Source organism: Arachis hypogaea, chromosome 15, assembly GCF_003086295.3.
Source record: "Arachis hypogaea cultivar Tifrunner chromosome 15, arahy.Tifrunner.gnm2.J5K5, whole genome shotgun sequence".
Classification (NCBI taxonomy): domain Eukaryota; kingdom Viridiplantae; phylum Streptophyta; class Magnoliopsida; order Fabales; family Fabaceae; genus Arachis; species Arachis hypogaea.
In genome coordinates this window covers 129,987,054-130,005,762 of record NC_092050.1, presented here as the reverse complement: position 1 = coordinate 130,005,762, position 18,709 = coordinate 129,987,054, and the positions used below count along the sequence as shown (strand labels likewise).

The 18,709-nt window shown below is 35.5% G+C and overlaps 2 protein-coding genes across 2 annotated transcripts; both read left to right on the top strand.

The window, feature by feature from the left end:
* Positions 1-2,267: 2,267 nt before the first annotated feature.
* LOC112750686 (protein FAR1-RELATED SEQUENCE 5-like) lies at positions 2,268-5,192 on the top strand. The gene is made up of 2 exons (XM_025799498.3): positions 2,268-2,600; positions 2,705-5,192. Exon 2 carries the CDS (start codon positions 2,906-2,908, stop codon positions 4,184-4,186), a length of 1,281 nt encoding a protein of 426 aa, XP_025655283.1. The 5' UTR covers positions 2,268-2,600; positions 2,705-2,905; the 3' UTR covers positions 4,187-5,192.
* A 10,111-nt stretch (positions 5,193-15,303) lies between these two features.
* On the top strand, positions 15,304-17,534 carry LOC112750685 (uncharacterized). The gene is made up of 3 exons (XM_025799497.2): positions 15,304-15,634; positions 16,145-16,287; positions 17,242-17,534. Exons 1-3 carry the CDS (start codon positions 15,340-15,342, stop codon positions 17,374-17,376), a joined length of 573 nt encoding a protein of 190 aa, XP_025655282.1. The 5' UTR covers positions 15,304-15,339; the 3' UTR covers positions 17,377-17,534.
* The last annotated feature ends 1,175 nt before the right edge of the window (positions 17,535-18,709 follow it).

Below are 18,709 nucleotides of genomic sequence, written 5' to 3'. Positions count from 1 at the left end.
CCCCCACCAATGGTCGACGACGCACCCATGCCTATGCAAAAACAAGCTCAGCATCACCAACACACGCTGGAAGTAGCCGGACTTGGGGACGTGAACCACTGCACACCAAAGTCAGAGAGATGAAACTCGCGTCCTGCTATTGTTATCATGGCCATTAGCATTTTTGTACTTTATCTGGCTCTGATAAGGGGCTAAACTTTTAATTTCTTATTTCCAATGTTCGACTTACTAGTTGCTACATCTTCTTCAACACGTATTCATTTTTAGCGTTGAATTATTGTCTAGCGTGACTAACAATAAACAACACTAATTGCACCAGCATAAACTAAAACTCCAAAAAAGCAAGTATTCTAACTTCACTACATTAACTTCTATTAGGTGACGAAAACGAAAAAACCAATAAATTAAAGTTCTCCACCGCTATTCAAACAACAAGAATGCAATTATTATGTCTATCAAGTACCCAAACTTTCTCTCATACTTTCAAACGGCATTAAATGAATCTATCCTGTATGGCTGGCAAAATCACCTAACACAAAATGACAAATCCTCTTCACCCACAATGTTACAGAACAATCTTTACATAAGAGTCAGAGTTATAGTTGACAAAATGATAATAGTTCATTTGTATTAAAAGCTTGTAAACTGGAACAAGACATTACTTAAAGTTCCAATGAAAATCGCGGCAGACCAAAAACACAGGGATATTTACTTTAAACATACACCACTTAAATTAACATACTAAAACAACAACCGATTATGAAATAACAAAACATTCTTAAACAAAACATAAAAACATTATCAACACTAACTAAATTTCGAAACGGTCTCAAGGTGATTGTCTTTCAATGTGGACGTTTAGAAGAGATTCATAGCTAGCCATGAATTTCTCGTAAGCATCCTCCAACTGACCAACCTTAGCACGAAGTGCAGAGTTTGAGTCATTAAGAAGTTTCACCTTTGAGTAATTAAAGTCGCGGATATCCTTTCCAGATAACTCAACCACGCGGTCTAGCATCTTCAGTGCAGCATCCTCTCATGCAGCCTTCTCATTTAAAGAAAACCGCCCCTTAATAGAAAGTGGAATCTCAAATGGGTCACCGGGAACAACCACAGTGAACCTGAAGTATGGATCGTCATCTCTCAAAAAACGGTCCTGTTTGAAGAAACAAGGACCAGGAATTCTAGCCTCGTAGCAGGTCTTCAACAGCCACTCTTCCATGTCACTGACAATGGCAAAGTCACCATTCAACTCCTCCCTGGGAATTACCGGAAGCCTTGCCAGTGAAACAAAAAAAAATTAACGGTACATCTAAAATAAAGGAGGAAGGATGGGAACCTTAGCCAAAAATTTAATTATAGTCCTTACATGTCACAACAGGACGCCTACGTGGTCCACCGCATAACAATGGAAGCTTTTGACTAGATGCTTTGCGTGAGTTTCCACTCAGTTCAAACGTCGCAGATTTCTCTGAGGAAATCATATACATTCTAGCTTTAAAGCATAATGTGGCTTGTTCATAGCTATTGAAACAATAAAATTCTGGATGGATGAAGTTTAAAACTTGTTCATTGGACTACTCCCAGCTAGTGTACACACCAGAGACATGGCCCTTTGTAACGGCAAAGAAGAGAAAACGCTTCATGCACTCTTCCATATTTCTCAAGTAGTACAAACCCAGTATAAAACCATCACCAGGCACACAATATATATTTTAGATTGAGGTTATTGTCTAGTTCAGGCTTCATTTTGAAATTCTAAATGGGTTAGAGTGTTAACGGGTCAGAAATTGAATAAAGGTGAATAAAAATTATTATCCAACTACTAATGGGCTAACAACTACTAGCCTACGAATGAGAATAAGCCCCAGCCCAAATCATATTGCTTAAAAAAGTCCATCCACAAAAAATTATTTCTATATTTAACTTCACATATCCACATTTTCAGTAATTACATAGAAACCCAAATGTGGGGAATGTATCACTATTTTACCAAAAACTTCTTCAGCAATTAACTGGTTGAGGGGATATGTACTATGTGTCAGATTTCAAAAAAATTGTAACACGCGTCACCAACAACTTGTGACACCACTTGACTCCATACAAGGCGCATAGGAAACCTGAATCAGCGAGGTCCAGGCTAAAACTCACCCATGTTTTACTAGTATTTTTGTTTTGACCATTGGAATTATTGATATTAGAAGGTTGCCCCAAATTTAAAGACAATTTCTTAAACATAACCACAAAGCCAATATGGGCCTGAAATCACTTAATGGGTGGAATGTTAGGTAAAAAAAAGTGATGAAATGTGATAGGTAAGATTAAAAAAAAAGAAGGCAGGGCCAAAGAAAAAATAAAGAAAGAAAAGAAGTAAAGGCCACTGTCGAGGCTAATTCATGGTCTCCTCTTGATTCGGCACTGCGAGTTTGAATGTCGGGTCAGGTTTGGGAATGGGCTAGTGATCCCCTGAATTTCCTCATCGAAACCCTAGAATGGCTTCTTAGTCGGAGTGCAATGTTAATTACGGTAGCAATGCTCTATTTTTGTTGTGGAGTGTAGCCCCCTTGTGATTGCATTGTCGTGTCCTATCGGTTTTCATGGTAACGATACTATATTTCTTTTTCGAAGTAATATTTTTGCAGCTCAATGTTGTTGATGACATTTTGTTAAACTCTGATTTGTGTCTCTGCCGATATGGTTTCAGTTAGGGTTAGAAGATTTTTGTGCAGAGCAAGAAGCACCGCTGGACAGTGAAAGAATGAATGTGTTGCATGATTTAGATCCCCAGGAAAGGACATTCGAAGATGTGCCTGATTGTGTTTCCGATTCCGATGAATATTGTGGGGATAATTTCTATGATAACTGAGAGAACAGATTAATTGACGGGATTGCGGACCTTCGGACCATGAAGTTTAAAGAGCTAACTGCATATCAGATTCGAAGGCTTCATTTTCCAGATCGATCGGTTGCCTTTTCCTTCTACAACTTGTATGTCAAAATGAATGGTTTTTCTGCACGGAAGAGTCGGATACGACGTAATGTGAACAATGACGTGACACAACAAGCATTTGTGTGCTTTAGACAGGGTTTTAGAGACTCGTGCTCTGGTAATGACGCTGCTCGACGCAAACAGGAACCAAAGCCTACAACTAGATGTGGATGTGGGGCAGAGATGCGTGTGCATATACATGAGGAGACGGGCAGATGGATTGTAACCTACTTTCAAGAGGAACACAACCATGAGATGCTTGATGATATGTTAACTTTTATGCTTCTTGGGCATAGGAAAATGAATTCTGCTGCAATTGATCAGATGAACATGATGCTGAAAGTTGGTATTAAAACTCCTCAGATTTATTCATCATTTGTACACACTGCAGGCGGATTTCATAATGTGCCCTTTTTGAAAAGAGATATGTATAATCAGATAGACAAGCAACGGAGGCTCATAGGCGGTGATACCATGGCTTGCCTTAAGTATTTGGAATCAACGGCAGCAGAGAGCCCAGGAATATTCGTGCGATACCTGGCAGATGATGAGGGTCGATTGGTCCACCTTTTCTGGTCAGACAATTGTAGCCAATTGGACTACCATTTGTTTGGGGATGTGGTTGCATTTGATGCGACTTATCGAAAGAATAAGTATATGTGCCCTTTAGTTGTGTTTTCCGGTGTCAATCATCATAACCAAACCATTGTGTTTGCATCTGCACTTGTTGCAAGTGAGAACGAGGCAACCTATACGTGGTTACTTGAACAGTTTCTAGATGCCATGAAGGGAAAGAAGCCTGGGTGTGTGATTACCAATGGGCATGGAGCAATGAAAAAGGCCATTGAGACTGTGTTTGCCAGTGCTTATCACCACCTATGTGCTTGGTACCTGATAAGGAATGCAACATCAAACCTCAGCAACCCAACATTTACGTCCGAGTTTAAGAAATGTATGCTTTTTGATTATGAGCTGTCAGAGTTTGAAGAGAAATGGGAGAAGTTGGTGTCTAGCTTGGGTCTTCATGACAATGAATGGGTTTGTGACCTTTATGCCAGGCGCAAGATGTGGGCAACCGCTCACATTAGAGGACGTTTTTTTGGAGGCTTTCGCACAACCTCTAGATGCGAGGGATTGCATTCTATGCTTGGAAAATTTGTTCATTCTAGGCATAACCTGAGAGATTTTGTTGAATAGTTCTTTCGGTGTATTTTCCAAATGAGATCTAGAGAAGCACAGTTTGATTTACAGTCAATTGTTGGGGACGTAGTACTACAAAGCCCGTTGCATGATTTGGAGAGGTCGGTAGCAAACATGCTCACCAGAGAGATATTCTTACTATTTCGTCCAATGCTTTTGCGAGCTTGCACTTTGAAGATTCGTTCGTGCACGTACACACCAATTTTTGAGATTTACACGCTTTCACATTCTGGAAGCTTGCATAAAGAGTGGCGCGTATCTCACTATCCGAATGAAGAAATATACAAGTGTAGTTGCATGAGGATGGAATCGCTTGGCATACCATGCGATCATGTTGTTGCCGTCCTTGTTCATCTTGATGCTACTGAGTTACCCAAGAGTCTCATTCTTGATAGGTGGTCCAAAAATGCACGTTCAAGGGTTCGTGCATTCATGGATAATGGCCCCTTTTGCTGGGATTCAATGGTCACTTGCCGTAACTGGATGCTAAGCAATCTTTGCAGGGAGTTATGCCTTCTTGGTTCTGCTGGCGATGCTGAATTCTACGAACTGACGGATAAATTTTGGAATGAGATAGTACTTCTTAAAGAACGAAAAAAAGGTATGCAAGCTGACAGGGAAAGGACCGAGCCACATGCAGAGTCAACCACCCTTGAGGGCTGCATTAGGAACCCCCTGATGGTGCGTCACAATAAGCCCCAAAGAAGGGGTTCGATGAATCACCTCGTCGGTGCAAGGTGTTAAGCGGTGTGGTGTTTGACGCCGCGTCGGGCATAACCGGGTGTCATGTGCTTTAAACAGCCAGAGACGCAGACATGGGCATCGTCGTTATAGTAATGCGTTGGAGGAGAACATTCATCACGTTGAGGTTTGTTAAGCAAATCGGCTTATAGCATTTGTTTAGATTGTGCTTCATTAAGCATATATTACTAATAAAAATAACTAAAGACAAAAGTACAATTACTTTAGTCTTATATATCAATATATTTTTTGTTATAAAACATTAATTAGTTATAGCTTTTTAGAGCCCCCAAGATGATTCTTATAGGCCGGAATGGACGGATATGGAATACACTAGTTTCTTTTGGGATGGTGATGGTGGCAGTGACAACTTTGACATGGAGATCCCTGTCTCAAACCCATATTTCAGCTCACAACCCTACAGCAGCCTGCCGATGATTCTCATTTCACTTAAGTGTTGGTGGTGAATACTCCCCAATAGCAACCAATCGGGAAAGGGCCTCCCCCAGATTTCTGACGAATAGTTTCCTACTAACGCTCCCCTCTTCATCCATACTAGCATCCAAATGATACAAGGTCCGCTCTCAGAATGCCATAACCGCCAGATACCAGTGTCCACATGCATCCTTTACCTGGATATAAACCTAAAAGAATACCAACAATTGTGAGGCATGAATTGATTGTATTTGCCAACAACGATAACTACGGCAACAACTTACATAGTTGAGGCTTTTAGAGGGCCTCATCCATCTCTCCTTGTAACGACTCTCCAGTTCCTCAGCAGAGCTTCCCTCCCGAAAATCAATCTGTACATTTTGTTGCTAATCATCGATAAAGAAAATTATACCACACATTTTACTGTGTCATTGGCCGACTTACCGCGAATCCAGGAGGCAAGGTCCAGAATTCTACCCTATCGTTTCCGCGAGTGGCTAAACTTAGCCATAAGGCTAACATTTCAAAAATGTTATCGTCCGGCATATGAGGGGGTGGAGGGTGAGTATGTTGTGGTGCTGCAACACAAAATGTCCAAACCTAACCAGTTCTTCCCTGCAAGGTAGTTTGTGAATCTCAACTTAACAAATTAGAGGCCAAATAAATACAGGTCACAAACAAGTATCGTAATCAAAGAGTTTCACTATCGGAACTTACATGGGGTCTCCCATTGGGTTAAATGCATATGCAGCAACTACTCTCTGCAAGTCAGTGAATTTGTTGTCCGTTGGCTTCAGCAATCGCTGGTCTGCGGGAACCTCTAAGAAGGCGTCCAAGCACATTGTGTTAATCAGACTGCAAAACAATCTAACAGAGGTGGACGGCCGCGGCCGTGGTCCGTTTAGATGACCTAATAGAGGTCGGTTCACTAGAAATTCCTGTATTGGATCAGCAGGTCCTAGTCCAGGGAATTTTGAGTTTCCACCAATGGAACCCGTTCTTAGCAAATTTGCAGAGGTGCGCTCGTAGTTATTCTTGGGCATTGTTGTTGGGTATCCATACAAACTTCCACGAGTGTTTTGTGAGGGTCCAACTAATCGGGTGAAATGCTTCCCTTGGGTGGATATCAGTTTCGTCTCTTTGTGAGCCACAACCTCTGCTGCCGTCTGCAACAAAGTTATTATGGATTATTGTTCCTATGTAGAGCATGGTTGTTCAATAAAATATTAATTTTATTTGCAATTTTTTTTTCTGACAATTTTTTGTTAGACAAAATAGCATTACAATTTGGATTCTAATCCGGGTAGTGGCCCAGTCTCACCCTTAATGGGCCTTATAAATAAATCACGTATCATAGCCTTTCCCATACCCAAAAATTTATTAAAAAAAAGGTCATTGTCAAGTTGGCTTTGAATCTAAGATGTAAAAGTGATCTGAATCTAGATCAAGCACAAATTATGTGTTCAATAATATTGGATAAAAATCAAAAATAAAAAGAAAAAAAATAATCCTTTAACATCTGAAAAAATATAATTAATTAAATTTTTCATTAATAAGAAAGGCCAGAAAAAATAAAAACCAAAGTCAACCATTTGACCAAGGAAAAAAAACCTTTCTAGCCTAAATATTACGTAACTGTAGCCTAGACATCACCATACCTTGAACGAACCTTGTTGGCCGGTACTCTTCTGGTTTCTATTGTGGCTGCCGGTTGGCCTCTTCGGTGGGTTTGCCGCTAGTATACTTCCATGGCTTAAATAAATGATGAATTGTGTTTGCCAGTCTTCTTCCTGTGATAAACTCAAAACAAACATTCTATATATACTAGGCTCTTTCAATATTAGTTGAGATAGCGTCGACGCGATATCTATTTTTATTGAAGTGACCAATTTAGATAAAATATCTGCTCTCTGATTTTCTTCCCAAGGTATATGTATTTTTTGAAAATGTTTAAATTGTTGTATTAAGTGTTTTACTTTATCTAAGTATTGTTCTAGCAAAAGGTCTCGTACTTGGAAATTTTTCTTTACCTGTTGGGCGACTAGCAATGAGTCACAGTAGACCTTCAGATGTTTGATATTAACCTCGTCAGCTAGGCATAATCCAGCTAGCAAAGCCTCATACTCGGATTGGCTATTGCTTGTTGTAAAGGAATATTTTATTGATTGTTCGGTTGACACACTTGTGTTGTCTTTAAGGATGATTCCGGCTCCATTGACATCCTCGTTGGAGGCTCCAGCAATGTATAACTCCCATTTGGGTAAGGTATATCTACTGCAGTAAATTTTGAGATAAAATCGGCAAGGATCTGTGATTTTAATGAGCCTCGAACTTGGTATGAGATATCATATTCAGATAACTCGATCAACTATTTGATTAATCTTCTTGCTAGGTCAGGGTGCACCAGCACCTGTTATAATGGTTATTGAGTTCGAAGTATAATCTCATGGCTTTGGAAATAATGACGATGGCGTCTTGCTGTAATGATCAAGGTATATGCTAATTTCTCAATGTCCGGGTATCGTGTTTCTGCATTTTATAAGACTTTGCTCACAAAGTATACTGGATGTTGTTTTTTACCTGTTTCTATGACAAGTACAGAAGAGATTGTATGAGTAGATACTGATATGTATAAATATAAAGGCTTATCGTGCATCGGTTTATGTAATACAGGTGGGAAGGCGAGGAGTTCTTTAAATTCAGCAAAATCTTTCTCACATTCCTCCGACCATGTAAAGTCTTTGGATTTCTTTAAACTGTTGAAGATATGATATGATCTTGCCGCCGATGTTGGCAAGAATCGTGATAGGGCTGCCAATCTTCTTGTTAGTTGTTGTACCTCCTTGATCGTTGTAGGTGACTTCATTTGTATTATAGCTTAACATTTTTCTAGATTTGCCTCTATTCTACGGTGTGTTAGCATAAAACCGAGGAATTTTCTGCCTTGCACTCCAAACGTGCATTTTTCTGGGTTTAGCCTCATATTATGCTTTCTCAATTGTTCAAAAACTTCCAGAAGGTCGGTTTTATGGTTTTCTTCCGTTGTCGACTTGACCACCATGTCGTCCATGTATACCTCCATATTCTTTCCTATCTGTTGCTGAAAAACCTTGTCCATTAGCCTCTGGTAGGTTGCCCCTGTATTCTTAAGACCGAAAGGCATTACTTTGTAACAAAAGTTCCCTTGGTCGGTTATAAATGCAGTTTTCTCTTCATCGTCAGGGTGCATTAGTATTTGGTTATATCTTGAGTAGGCATCCATGAAACTCAACACTCTGAAACCCGACGTCTTATCAACTAACTTGTTAATGCACAGTAAAGGGTAGGAATCTTTCGGGCATACTTTGTTCAAGCCTGTAAAATCCACGCACATTCGCCATTTGCCGGAGTTTTTCTTTACCATTACTACATTTGCTAGCCACGATGTGAATCTGATTTCCCGAATAAAACCCGCGTTTAGCAGCTTCTGTGTTTCTTTGTTGGCAGCTTCTTTCTTTTCCCATCCTAGGTTACGCTTCTTTTGTTTGATTGGACGAGCTCTTGGATCTACAGTGAGCTTATGGCGTATCACATCCAAGATTATTCCTAACATATCAGCTGGGGTCCAGGCAAATAAGTCAACATTTGCTCGGAGCAGGGTAATAAGTTTCTACATTTCATCTGCATTCAAAGTGTAATCGATGTTAGTGCTTTGCAGTTCATCATTAGTTAGCGTTACCTTTCGGAGGTTGTCGGTTGGTGAAGGTTGTTCTTCTTCGTTTAGCCGTGGGTCTAGCTAATTTATCTTTGGCATGTCATTTGTATTATAGACCGAGTTGATCCTCGGAATTGATCCTTCGGTTTGTTTGATCTTGAGTCCTGCATTGTAGCACTGTCTTGCCTCCTTTCGGTCAGAATGGACAGTTGCAATAATATCACACTGCACATGGAACTTAACACACGGGTGAACAATAGAGACAATAGCTCCAAAAGAGTTTAGGGAGGGTCTTCCTAGTATGATGTTATACGGGCTAATACAATTAACTACCAAATATTGAATGTCTAAGGTCTTAGAGTTAGGATACTCCCCTAGGGTGGTCCGCACCCATACATAACCTGTTACTGGGACTCTTTCTCTGGAGAATCTGACTAGCTCACCAGATGATGGTTGGAGCGCTTTTTCGTTTAGCTGCATTTTCTTTAAAGTAGATAAGAAAAGTACGTTTGCACTGCTTCCGGGGTCCATGAGGACTTTTCGAATTGTCATTTCTCCAGTTGTGACTGAAATTACTACAGGGTCGTCGAGGTTAGCACTTTGAGATTGTAGATCGAACTTGTAAAGGTGATACTGGGAGTAGTAGAAATCGGTTGTTATTATGTTGTTTCTCTCTACAGTGTTAGCATGGTCCTATAACTCCTTTTTCTTCTAAGCTTGTCTCTCCATGGTATGAGAATCCTCCTGATATGTAGTTGATTATTTTTCTTACTGCATTAGGTTAACTGGAGGCAGGCCATTGCTCTTTGTTGGTATCCAGAGTTATGTGCTGGTGATCTGCTGCTATCTGACCTGTAACATCTTTTTGTATTCGGCCGGTTACATATTTGTCCAACAATCTTGCCATGCTAGACGTTCCAGTAGATCTTTGGCCACTATGCATTCGACGGTGGTATGTTCGAACTTCTGGTGGAAGGCGCAATACTTACTTCTGTCAACATACTTTTGTTCCTCGTAGGTTCCTGCTTTACTGGGCACTTCGATGAGCTTTGTATGGAGGATCTCTTTGATATGTCTTCTCTTTTCGTGTTGAAATGTGTAGTCAAACTTAGGTGTCAACTTGAACGGTTTCTTTTGTTCTCGCATGTGGTGTGTCTTTCTAGGTTTATCATCATCCCTTCTAGGTGTTTGCCTCTTAGCTTTTCTGGCCTCCCGGAGTTCTTTAGTTTCTATCTGTCTAGTTGCCTTGTCCCTGAACTCGGCCAACGCTTTGGGTTTCGCGACGGCAATTGTTTCCTGGAATTTTCTAGGTCAGAGGCCACTCTTCAGAGCATGTAAATGTACGTCAGGACTGAGATCAAGCATCTTCATTGCCACGTTAGCGAACCTTGTCATGTAATCTTTTAAGCTTTCGTACTGGCCCTGCTTGATGGTGCTGAGGTAGTCAGAATCATAGACATAGATCTTGGATGCTGGAAAGTGGTTGATGAATAGTTCAGCGAACTCGTCGAAACTGGTTATTGATCCTGCAGGCAAACTAGAAAACCAAAGTAAAGCAGCTCCGTCCAAAAATGTAGGAAAAGAACAACATAAAATTGGGCCAGAGGTACGATTTAAAAACATCATAGATTCAAATTTTGTAACGTGTATTTTTGGGTCACCAATTCCTTCATATGGCTTCAGAGTGGTCGGGAGCGTAAAATTTTTTGGCATCTGAAATTCCATTATCTCCTTTGAGAAAGGGTTTTTTTTTTCCTTGCTGGCTTTGAAGGTTTCGGATCCAGAATGGTATTTGTTTGCGATTGCTCCTCTTCCTCATCATTTTCTTTGTTGACATCTTTCCTATCTCCTCCGTTCTTGCTTCCGTTGGCTCTATCAGCTAGGAGGTCGGCCATTTTCTTGACCTCTGCATGGAGGGCCGCATTCATGGCCACAAGCTCATCATGAGAAGGAGGATGTACAGCGCCATCAGACATAGTTTTGAAAACAGGAAAAAAGGTCGTTGTGGGGTTATTCAAAATGAACGGGCCCACAGTAGGTGCCAATGTTCCGTCCTGATAAGGAGCTTCCGAGATATTGTTTGTTGCAAAAGGCAGCTTTATCCAGCTTCCTACTACAAGTTGAGCCGTGATCTCTTCGTTTGTCCGGTTGAGGCTGGAACTGAAGTTGGAGACCTGTAAAAAGGACTCCAACGCTCAAGTCAGTATTAAATCTTATACTAAACCAAATTTCTCAAGTAAGAATGTCTCTTTGTTTTTTTGATGATCCTGTTACTAGTGCTTGTTCTCTATTTATTGTTGTGTTGAAACTTGATATGGTCACCATTAATACGAGCTATAACTCGGCCTCATGACCGTTATTGGCAGTCACCATAACTCGTCATTTTCCGTTACTGCTCGGATCTTATGAGCTATAACTCGGTGACATCAATGCTCTTATCATAACCGACGTCTCAAACGGTATGATAAAATCGGTTACAAAACCAATCATCGCAGAAACCGACGATTGATCACCCAAAATGTAACGGACGAAGAAATATCTATAAAAGAAAGGTAAAGTATCTCTTTGAAGGACAGTTCTGAATTTAACACTATACTGACTTAAGCATTGAAGTGCCTTTGCAGGTACACTCCACCCTCTTTGTATTGCTCGTGCTCTCACACAAACAGCAAAGACAGGAAGCTCGGATTCTAAGAGACGGACGTTCAACCTTGCGACTCATAGCTCGGCCGATTCCGAGAAATTGAAGCTGATCTATTCCCAGGCAAGATCAAAACTGATCTTAGTGTTTGAGTTCCGAGGATCGTGGCTCTTTCCGTTGAGGTCCGAGATTTTTTTTTGTAAACCAAAAATCCGTTCCGAAGTATAACATTGTGGTTCCGAGATGGTAGGGACGGACCAACAACTATTCCCAAATCAATAAGGTTGTTTCAGTTTATGAAATTTGAGAAAGTGGCTATGGACGCGGCTGATTTTACATATAACTATTTAGTTATTCTATATTTCAATATGCATTTTTAATACGAAGAGTTGATTAATGACTAAATTTATTTTTATGCCCAATGCAAGATGATGTTATTCTTAAATTGCGTAACGTGCCATGATGTTCTTGTAGCATGCATATTCGGATTCGAGGCATTATTATGAAAGAAGTTGGAAAATATTCTCACAAGTAGGAACAGGAGTGATGGATGAGATTCTCATGCAATTCAAGATTTGGCGATAATCATTGGGGCAGTGCATGGTGCTCGTGGTTGTCAAACATGGTGATGATGCAACTCACTACTAGTACCACCCATTATGCCTCTTTTGACCACTCTGTTGCACCCTCCTTCAGACCAAAAGCAACAAGCAATAATTGATGAGAAACCATATGATTTAATTCAAAAATTAACATGTCATAAAAAGGACCACTTAAGTCAAAATTTGCATGCCCAATACTGCGAGAGTCGCTATATTATAATTTATAAAGAAATGGAAAATAATTAGCTATCTTCTTTCATTTGGTTTTACAACTTCTCTTTAAAATAACCATCATTGGTGCTGCTGCCATGACTGCCACAATATCGACAAATAGCAGCCGTGTCAAAAATCGCCGCTATCTATCAATTTTTTTGTAGTAATTAATGAAAGGGGATAATTCATGATGATCGGGATGGACATAAGAAAATAAAAACTAAAAGTCATAAGGTAAATATGATTAATATACTTAAATTGGTTTCTCACAATTTTTGTTTTGAATAAATTAGTTTCTAAGAAAAAATTGACAAATTATTCCTTAATCTTTTAAAATATGATTTGACAAATTAATCTCTAAAAAAATAAAATAAAAGTTTAATATCTTATTTTAAAATTTCAAAAAATTTAATTATCCTACCATATAACTTTTTAGAAAATGATAAAATTGTGAAAGAAAAGGAAAAGTAAAGATGAAGAAATTTTTATTGATTGTTGAATGATTAAATTGAATTGAAAATGTGAAGGTAAAACTAAATATATATAGAGCATTGCCTACGAAAGATAAAAGTAAAGATAAGATAAGATAAGATAAGAAGATAACATAAAGATAAGATAAGATAATAAAGACTAAAACTAGAACTGAATTTATATATTCTCGGCTAAATTTACAGGTTACGAGACTTCTCTATTGTTGTCATGGGTTGAGGGGGAAGAGTAGTTTAATATAAAAAAAAAGATTACTTTGTTACGCTTTAAAGAATATTAAGGATTAATTAATCTTTTTATTTTATTACAATAATCATACTAGGTGTACATTAAAAATTAACTACTAAATCAGTCATTCATATAGAATATATATTAAAATATAAAAACACATTAAAAATAATTTAAATAATACATATATTCATATATAAATATATAATATCTTTTTTGGTAATTAATTTTTAATATGCACATAGTATTTTTTTTATTTTATAATAAACAAGGTTGACTAATATTTAAAAAATTAAAGATCAAGTTGTAATATTACCCAATAAATATTCATTGGAATATTTTGATTTTGAAGGGGAGAGCGAAAGAACTTCACATAGGAGATTATCTTTTTAGAGCCTTACAAAAAAAAACTAAAATTCGATTAAATTTTATATTGAAGTTTACTATGAATTTTTGTTCTTCCATTTTTAAGTTTTAAACTTAAAACACCAATTAATTAAAACACTAAGTTACTAACTAATCTATTTGACCAATCTTACAATTTATCTAGTCTTTGTCATAGAAAAATGATATGTTGGTCCTTTTAAATGTGTGTGTCCATAGAGAGGTGTGAGGTAGTTGGGGTGATCAAATCCATATAGTAGCACGTGAATATGAGGTATGAATGCCATTTACCCAATGCTCGAGTTGGTGAGGGACAGAAAGTGTAAGCGCGCTGCACTTCACTCCCCTTTACATCACATTATTCTAATTCAACTATCTTGCCACACACGAAAATGGATCTTTTCCAATTTTTTTTGTCAATAAAGAAAATAAAATGTGATCTCTCACTTTTAATTCTATAAGTGAGACTAAAAAATAAATGAGAGAGAGCAATAAAGGATGAGATTTTCCACTGGAGAAGAGCCACTCTCGTCACACACTACTTGAGAACATCATTTAGAAAAACAAATTCAAATTATTAATTTCTCCATCCAATCACTTACTGCCACGTCAATCCTTCTTTATTGTGTTAGCTGTGGGAAAAATAAGAACAAATTCAATAGTGTTCTTGAAATTTTAAATCTGCCGTATATATAAAATAAAACAGTAACAATTTTTACATTAGAAATTATTATAAAATGATATGGATTTCACTAGTTTATTGTGTTAGCAATAGGAAATTTTAAGAACGATTCTAATAAAATATTTTTGGAGTTTTAAATTTGGTATATATATATATATAAAATGAAATTATTTTAATTTTTATTTTACGTTAAAGATTATTGATAAAATTTTTACAGATAATTTCATTTTGATGAAGAACTAATTAAATTTTATCACTTTGTATAAAGTTTAAAATAAATTGAAACTAAATATTAGAGTGATAAATTTTACATTTAGTCTTAAATCAATAATTATGGTATACGATTCGACAAATGTTGATGTGATTTTTGTAATGATCTAAAATGAAATTAAACTTAAAGTGAGCATTAGAGATGTTCTAAAATTTGGACAATTCTATGATAAAAAAAAAAATTGTGTAGAGGGAATGAAAATGAGTGTATAATCTATTTTTAAAAATTAATAAAAATAAAATGATACATTTTTTAAAATAAGTATCTAACTATTTATCAAAGAGAATCTTCATCTTTTTCACTATTTTTTCTTTTCATCTTAACATGCACCCTAGAATTTTATTTAACAATTCACTTAGTAGATTCTCTTATTGAAAATACATTAAATACATAAAACTTTTTTAGAATTTTTGCTATTCTTATCTCTTTAACAAGTGTACTTTTGATATTTTTAACTAATAAATCTTACATTTAATTATATATCAAAGATTAAAAAATTTTAATGCTAAATTAATTAAAAACTTTAAATATAATTTGAAGTTAATATTGTTCTCAAATGCATATTCCTTTCCGAAAGTGACTCATATTATATAAAATAATAATAATAATAAAACTAAGAATACTAAATAATATTTGAAAAGAAGATGTAAATGAAACATATTTCATTAACTATTGGCTTAACTTGCAGATGCAAATATAAATAGTCCTTCCAATAAGTGTCTTGAGTTGAACCTAATAGGCCTAGTGCATTTTCCTCTTCTTTTTCATTAATGGGGAATTGCCAAGCCATTGATAAAGCAACACTAGTGATACAACACCAAAGTGGGAAAATAGAAAGGTTTTATTCTTCTGTTAGTGCCACTCATGTTATGAAAACAAACCCTGGTCATTATGTTGCCCTCGTTGTCTCCACCACCTTGTGTGCAACAACAAGTAGCAACAACAACAACAACAAAAACGTTAACAATAATAATAACAACCAAATTCGTGTAACTTGCATCAAGCTTCTCAAGCCCACAGATACACTCCTTCTTGGCCATGTTTATAGGCTTGTTACTACTCAAGGTTAGATGCTATTCCTCTTCTCAATTTTTTCATTATTGAATTTTGCAACTTAGTTAGAATATATTAAGATTAATTACCATTTATTAGAATTATTTAACATATTTGAATATTTATTATAAAATATTACGTTTTTATTATTTTGATTCTCTTAACACCTATAAATATCATTATATACTACTCGAATATACACAAATCTTTTTTCTACTATTCTCTCCTACCCTTTCTAACACAACTAATCCCATTTGAACCGCTTAGAAAAAAATTTGATGATAAATATTAAGTATTCCTCAGAGAAATTTATTCTTTAATGTCCATTCTAAGTTTAGGATCATATTATTTTTTGTTTCATTTGGTATTTGGGAGATTTTTTATGAAAATGTTTAAGATATCCGTCATAAATATTAGTTATTTTAGTTGTTTAGTGCTAGTGATTTTAATTTCAGAATTTCTTTTTAAAGTCCTTATTATGCTTATTCCAAATTTGATGCACTAAGTGCTTGTTGAATGCAGAGGTTATGAAGGGGCTAAGAGAAAGGAAGCACACAAAGAAGAAAAACAAGTTAGAATCAGCCCAGAAACTAGGTTGTGTTAGGAAAAAGAATAGGTTGGAAATGGAGAAAGCAGCAAGAATGTTTGACCCGGAAGACATCCAGGTAAGTCTCAACTCTCAACCAAAAATTATATATTTTTTTCCTTCCTTCTCTAAACTGTTTTTATCATTGTTCTTTTAATTTTTAACTTTCAAGTAATATTAGTTTGGTGCTTCTTGTAGTTTTTTTCTGCATATTCAAAAGGAATATCATCGCACCCTAAAAAAAAGTATAATGTCCAATAAAATTGTCCTAAATGAAAGAAGGGAAATGACGGTTTTATTCTCATTTTTTATATTATCACTCTTTGTATGATTTTTTTTTATTGTATCTTTGTATGAATTCGTAGAAAAAAAGAGTAACTATTAAAAGAGGAATGGCATTATCATGTTCTACAAAAGAATTACATTCATTATTTTGGAGTGTTATTGGAACTAAAATTTTTTTAGTGTTAAATTTTGATTTTATTCAAATGTTATGAATGCTATGTATGGATATATACTATTAAGGCTTGATTTATTAGTTTCTTTGGGGTAATTGATATGTTCTTAGTAATAATCTTCCCTTCACATTGGAATGAGACATCTACATAAAAAATAGTAGATGACAAAAATCAAACAAATATTGGTTGTGAAAAATTAGGTTTAATTATTCTGTTGGTCCTATAGTTTCGTGAAATTTTCAATTAGGTCTTTATACTTTTTTTTTAATTCGGTCCCTGTACTAAATATTTTTTTTCAATTAAGTCTCTCTTAATAGTAATTGGCTTAATTTTATAAGGACCTAACTAAAAAAAATTGGTATAGGGACCCAAATAAAAGGAAAAAAAAGTGTAGAGACCCAATTTAAAAAAAATTTAGTGCAAGTACTCAATTAAAAGGAAAAAAAATATAGGGACCTAATTGAAAATTTCACAAAACTATAAGGACTAACAGAGTAATTAAACCGAAAAATTATTGCAAGAAATTAGACATGATATATAAACTAATAAACTTCAGTTATATTTATTCTTTTCAGGGTACAGAACCTAAAATACATGGATCCAAGACAACAATCTCAAGTAATAATAATAATGGTGGTGGTGCCAGTGCCACAGCTAAGACAAGATTTTGGCAACCCTCTTTACAAAGTATTTCTGAAGTTGCCAGCTGATATGTGCTTTCCATCTTGCCCCACATACTTAGGTGTGAGGACAGTTGAGCAATTTTTTTTTAAAGAAAGAGTTCATCGCAATAAAGTAAAGTTTATTACAAGAGCTAAAAATAACAACAGCCAGTTGAGCAATTACTATAAGGAGAAAAAAAAAAGAACTACATGATATATATATTATATAGGTGAATGCTATCCTACCTTCTCTAAAGTAATATGTAAGTTACCCTCTATGATGTGTCATATTCTAATTTGATGTTTATTTTAATATATTTGTTATATATTTATTAAAATATAAATTTAAAAAAAAATTTTATATTAACTAAATTCTAAACTAAAATATTGATGTGACAAATTAAAAATAGAAACACGAATTAGTGTCACAGTAAAAATTTTTAATTTAAAAAATTTATCATGTCAAATAGATTTTTAATTTAAAAATCTATTCTACACAATTTGGTTTAGAATTATATGAAAAAAGAAAGAAAGAAATTGAAGTATTTTTTAAAAATTAATGTAGCTAGTTTGCAATTATTTTTTATGAAGGTCTTGATTTTTATTTAATTTTTGTCAGAAATCAGAGATTTTGTGTGAAAAATAAAAGAGTAATATATAACATTATTTTTCAGATATTTTGTTAAATTTTTAATAAATTTTAATAACCTGAAATCAATTTTTTATTTTTTATTTTATTAGATAAATTAATCATCCAACAAATTCTACTAAAAAAATTTAAAATAAATAAACACCCATTAAAATATAACACATTAGAAAAAGTAATTTATATGTTATTTTAAAGAGGGTAATAGTAAAATTCTGCTTCAGGGATGCTAGAAATAATTTAGTACAAAGGAAAAGAGATACAAAGAAAGAAATAGAAATAAACATTCTGTCTTTGTTTTAAAACAGAAAGAAATTTGTATCTCTATTTACAAATACCACCGTTTATTGCTTTTGTCTCGGTAACAGAATCTAAACTCTACCTACGAAATCATATAAGTGTTTGCTTCGGCCATGATTGTGTATAGTAAAGTTTGACCGGTTTCCAATATCCATGAATGCTACTACTCTCTAATTAAATCAAGCTCTATCGTTACAAATTCTTAGAGATGTCTACTTTATCTTAGGATCCATTTTAAGAGAATATGATCGAAAAAGTCCTACTGTTTTCAGAGAAAAAGAGGAAAACTATTCCACTACACCAAATGTGCATTTATATTATGTATAAATAATTCTAAGATGGCCTAAAATATGGCAAAAAAGAAAAAAGTTTTTCTTACCGAGCCAAATGGATGAAATAAAAAAAAAATATCCTAACGAGTTAAATTTCTCTTTA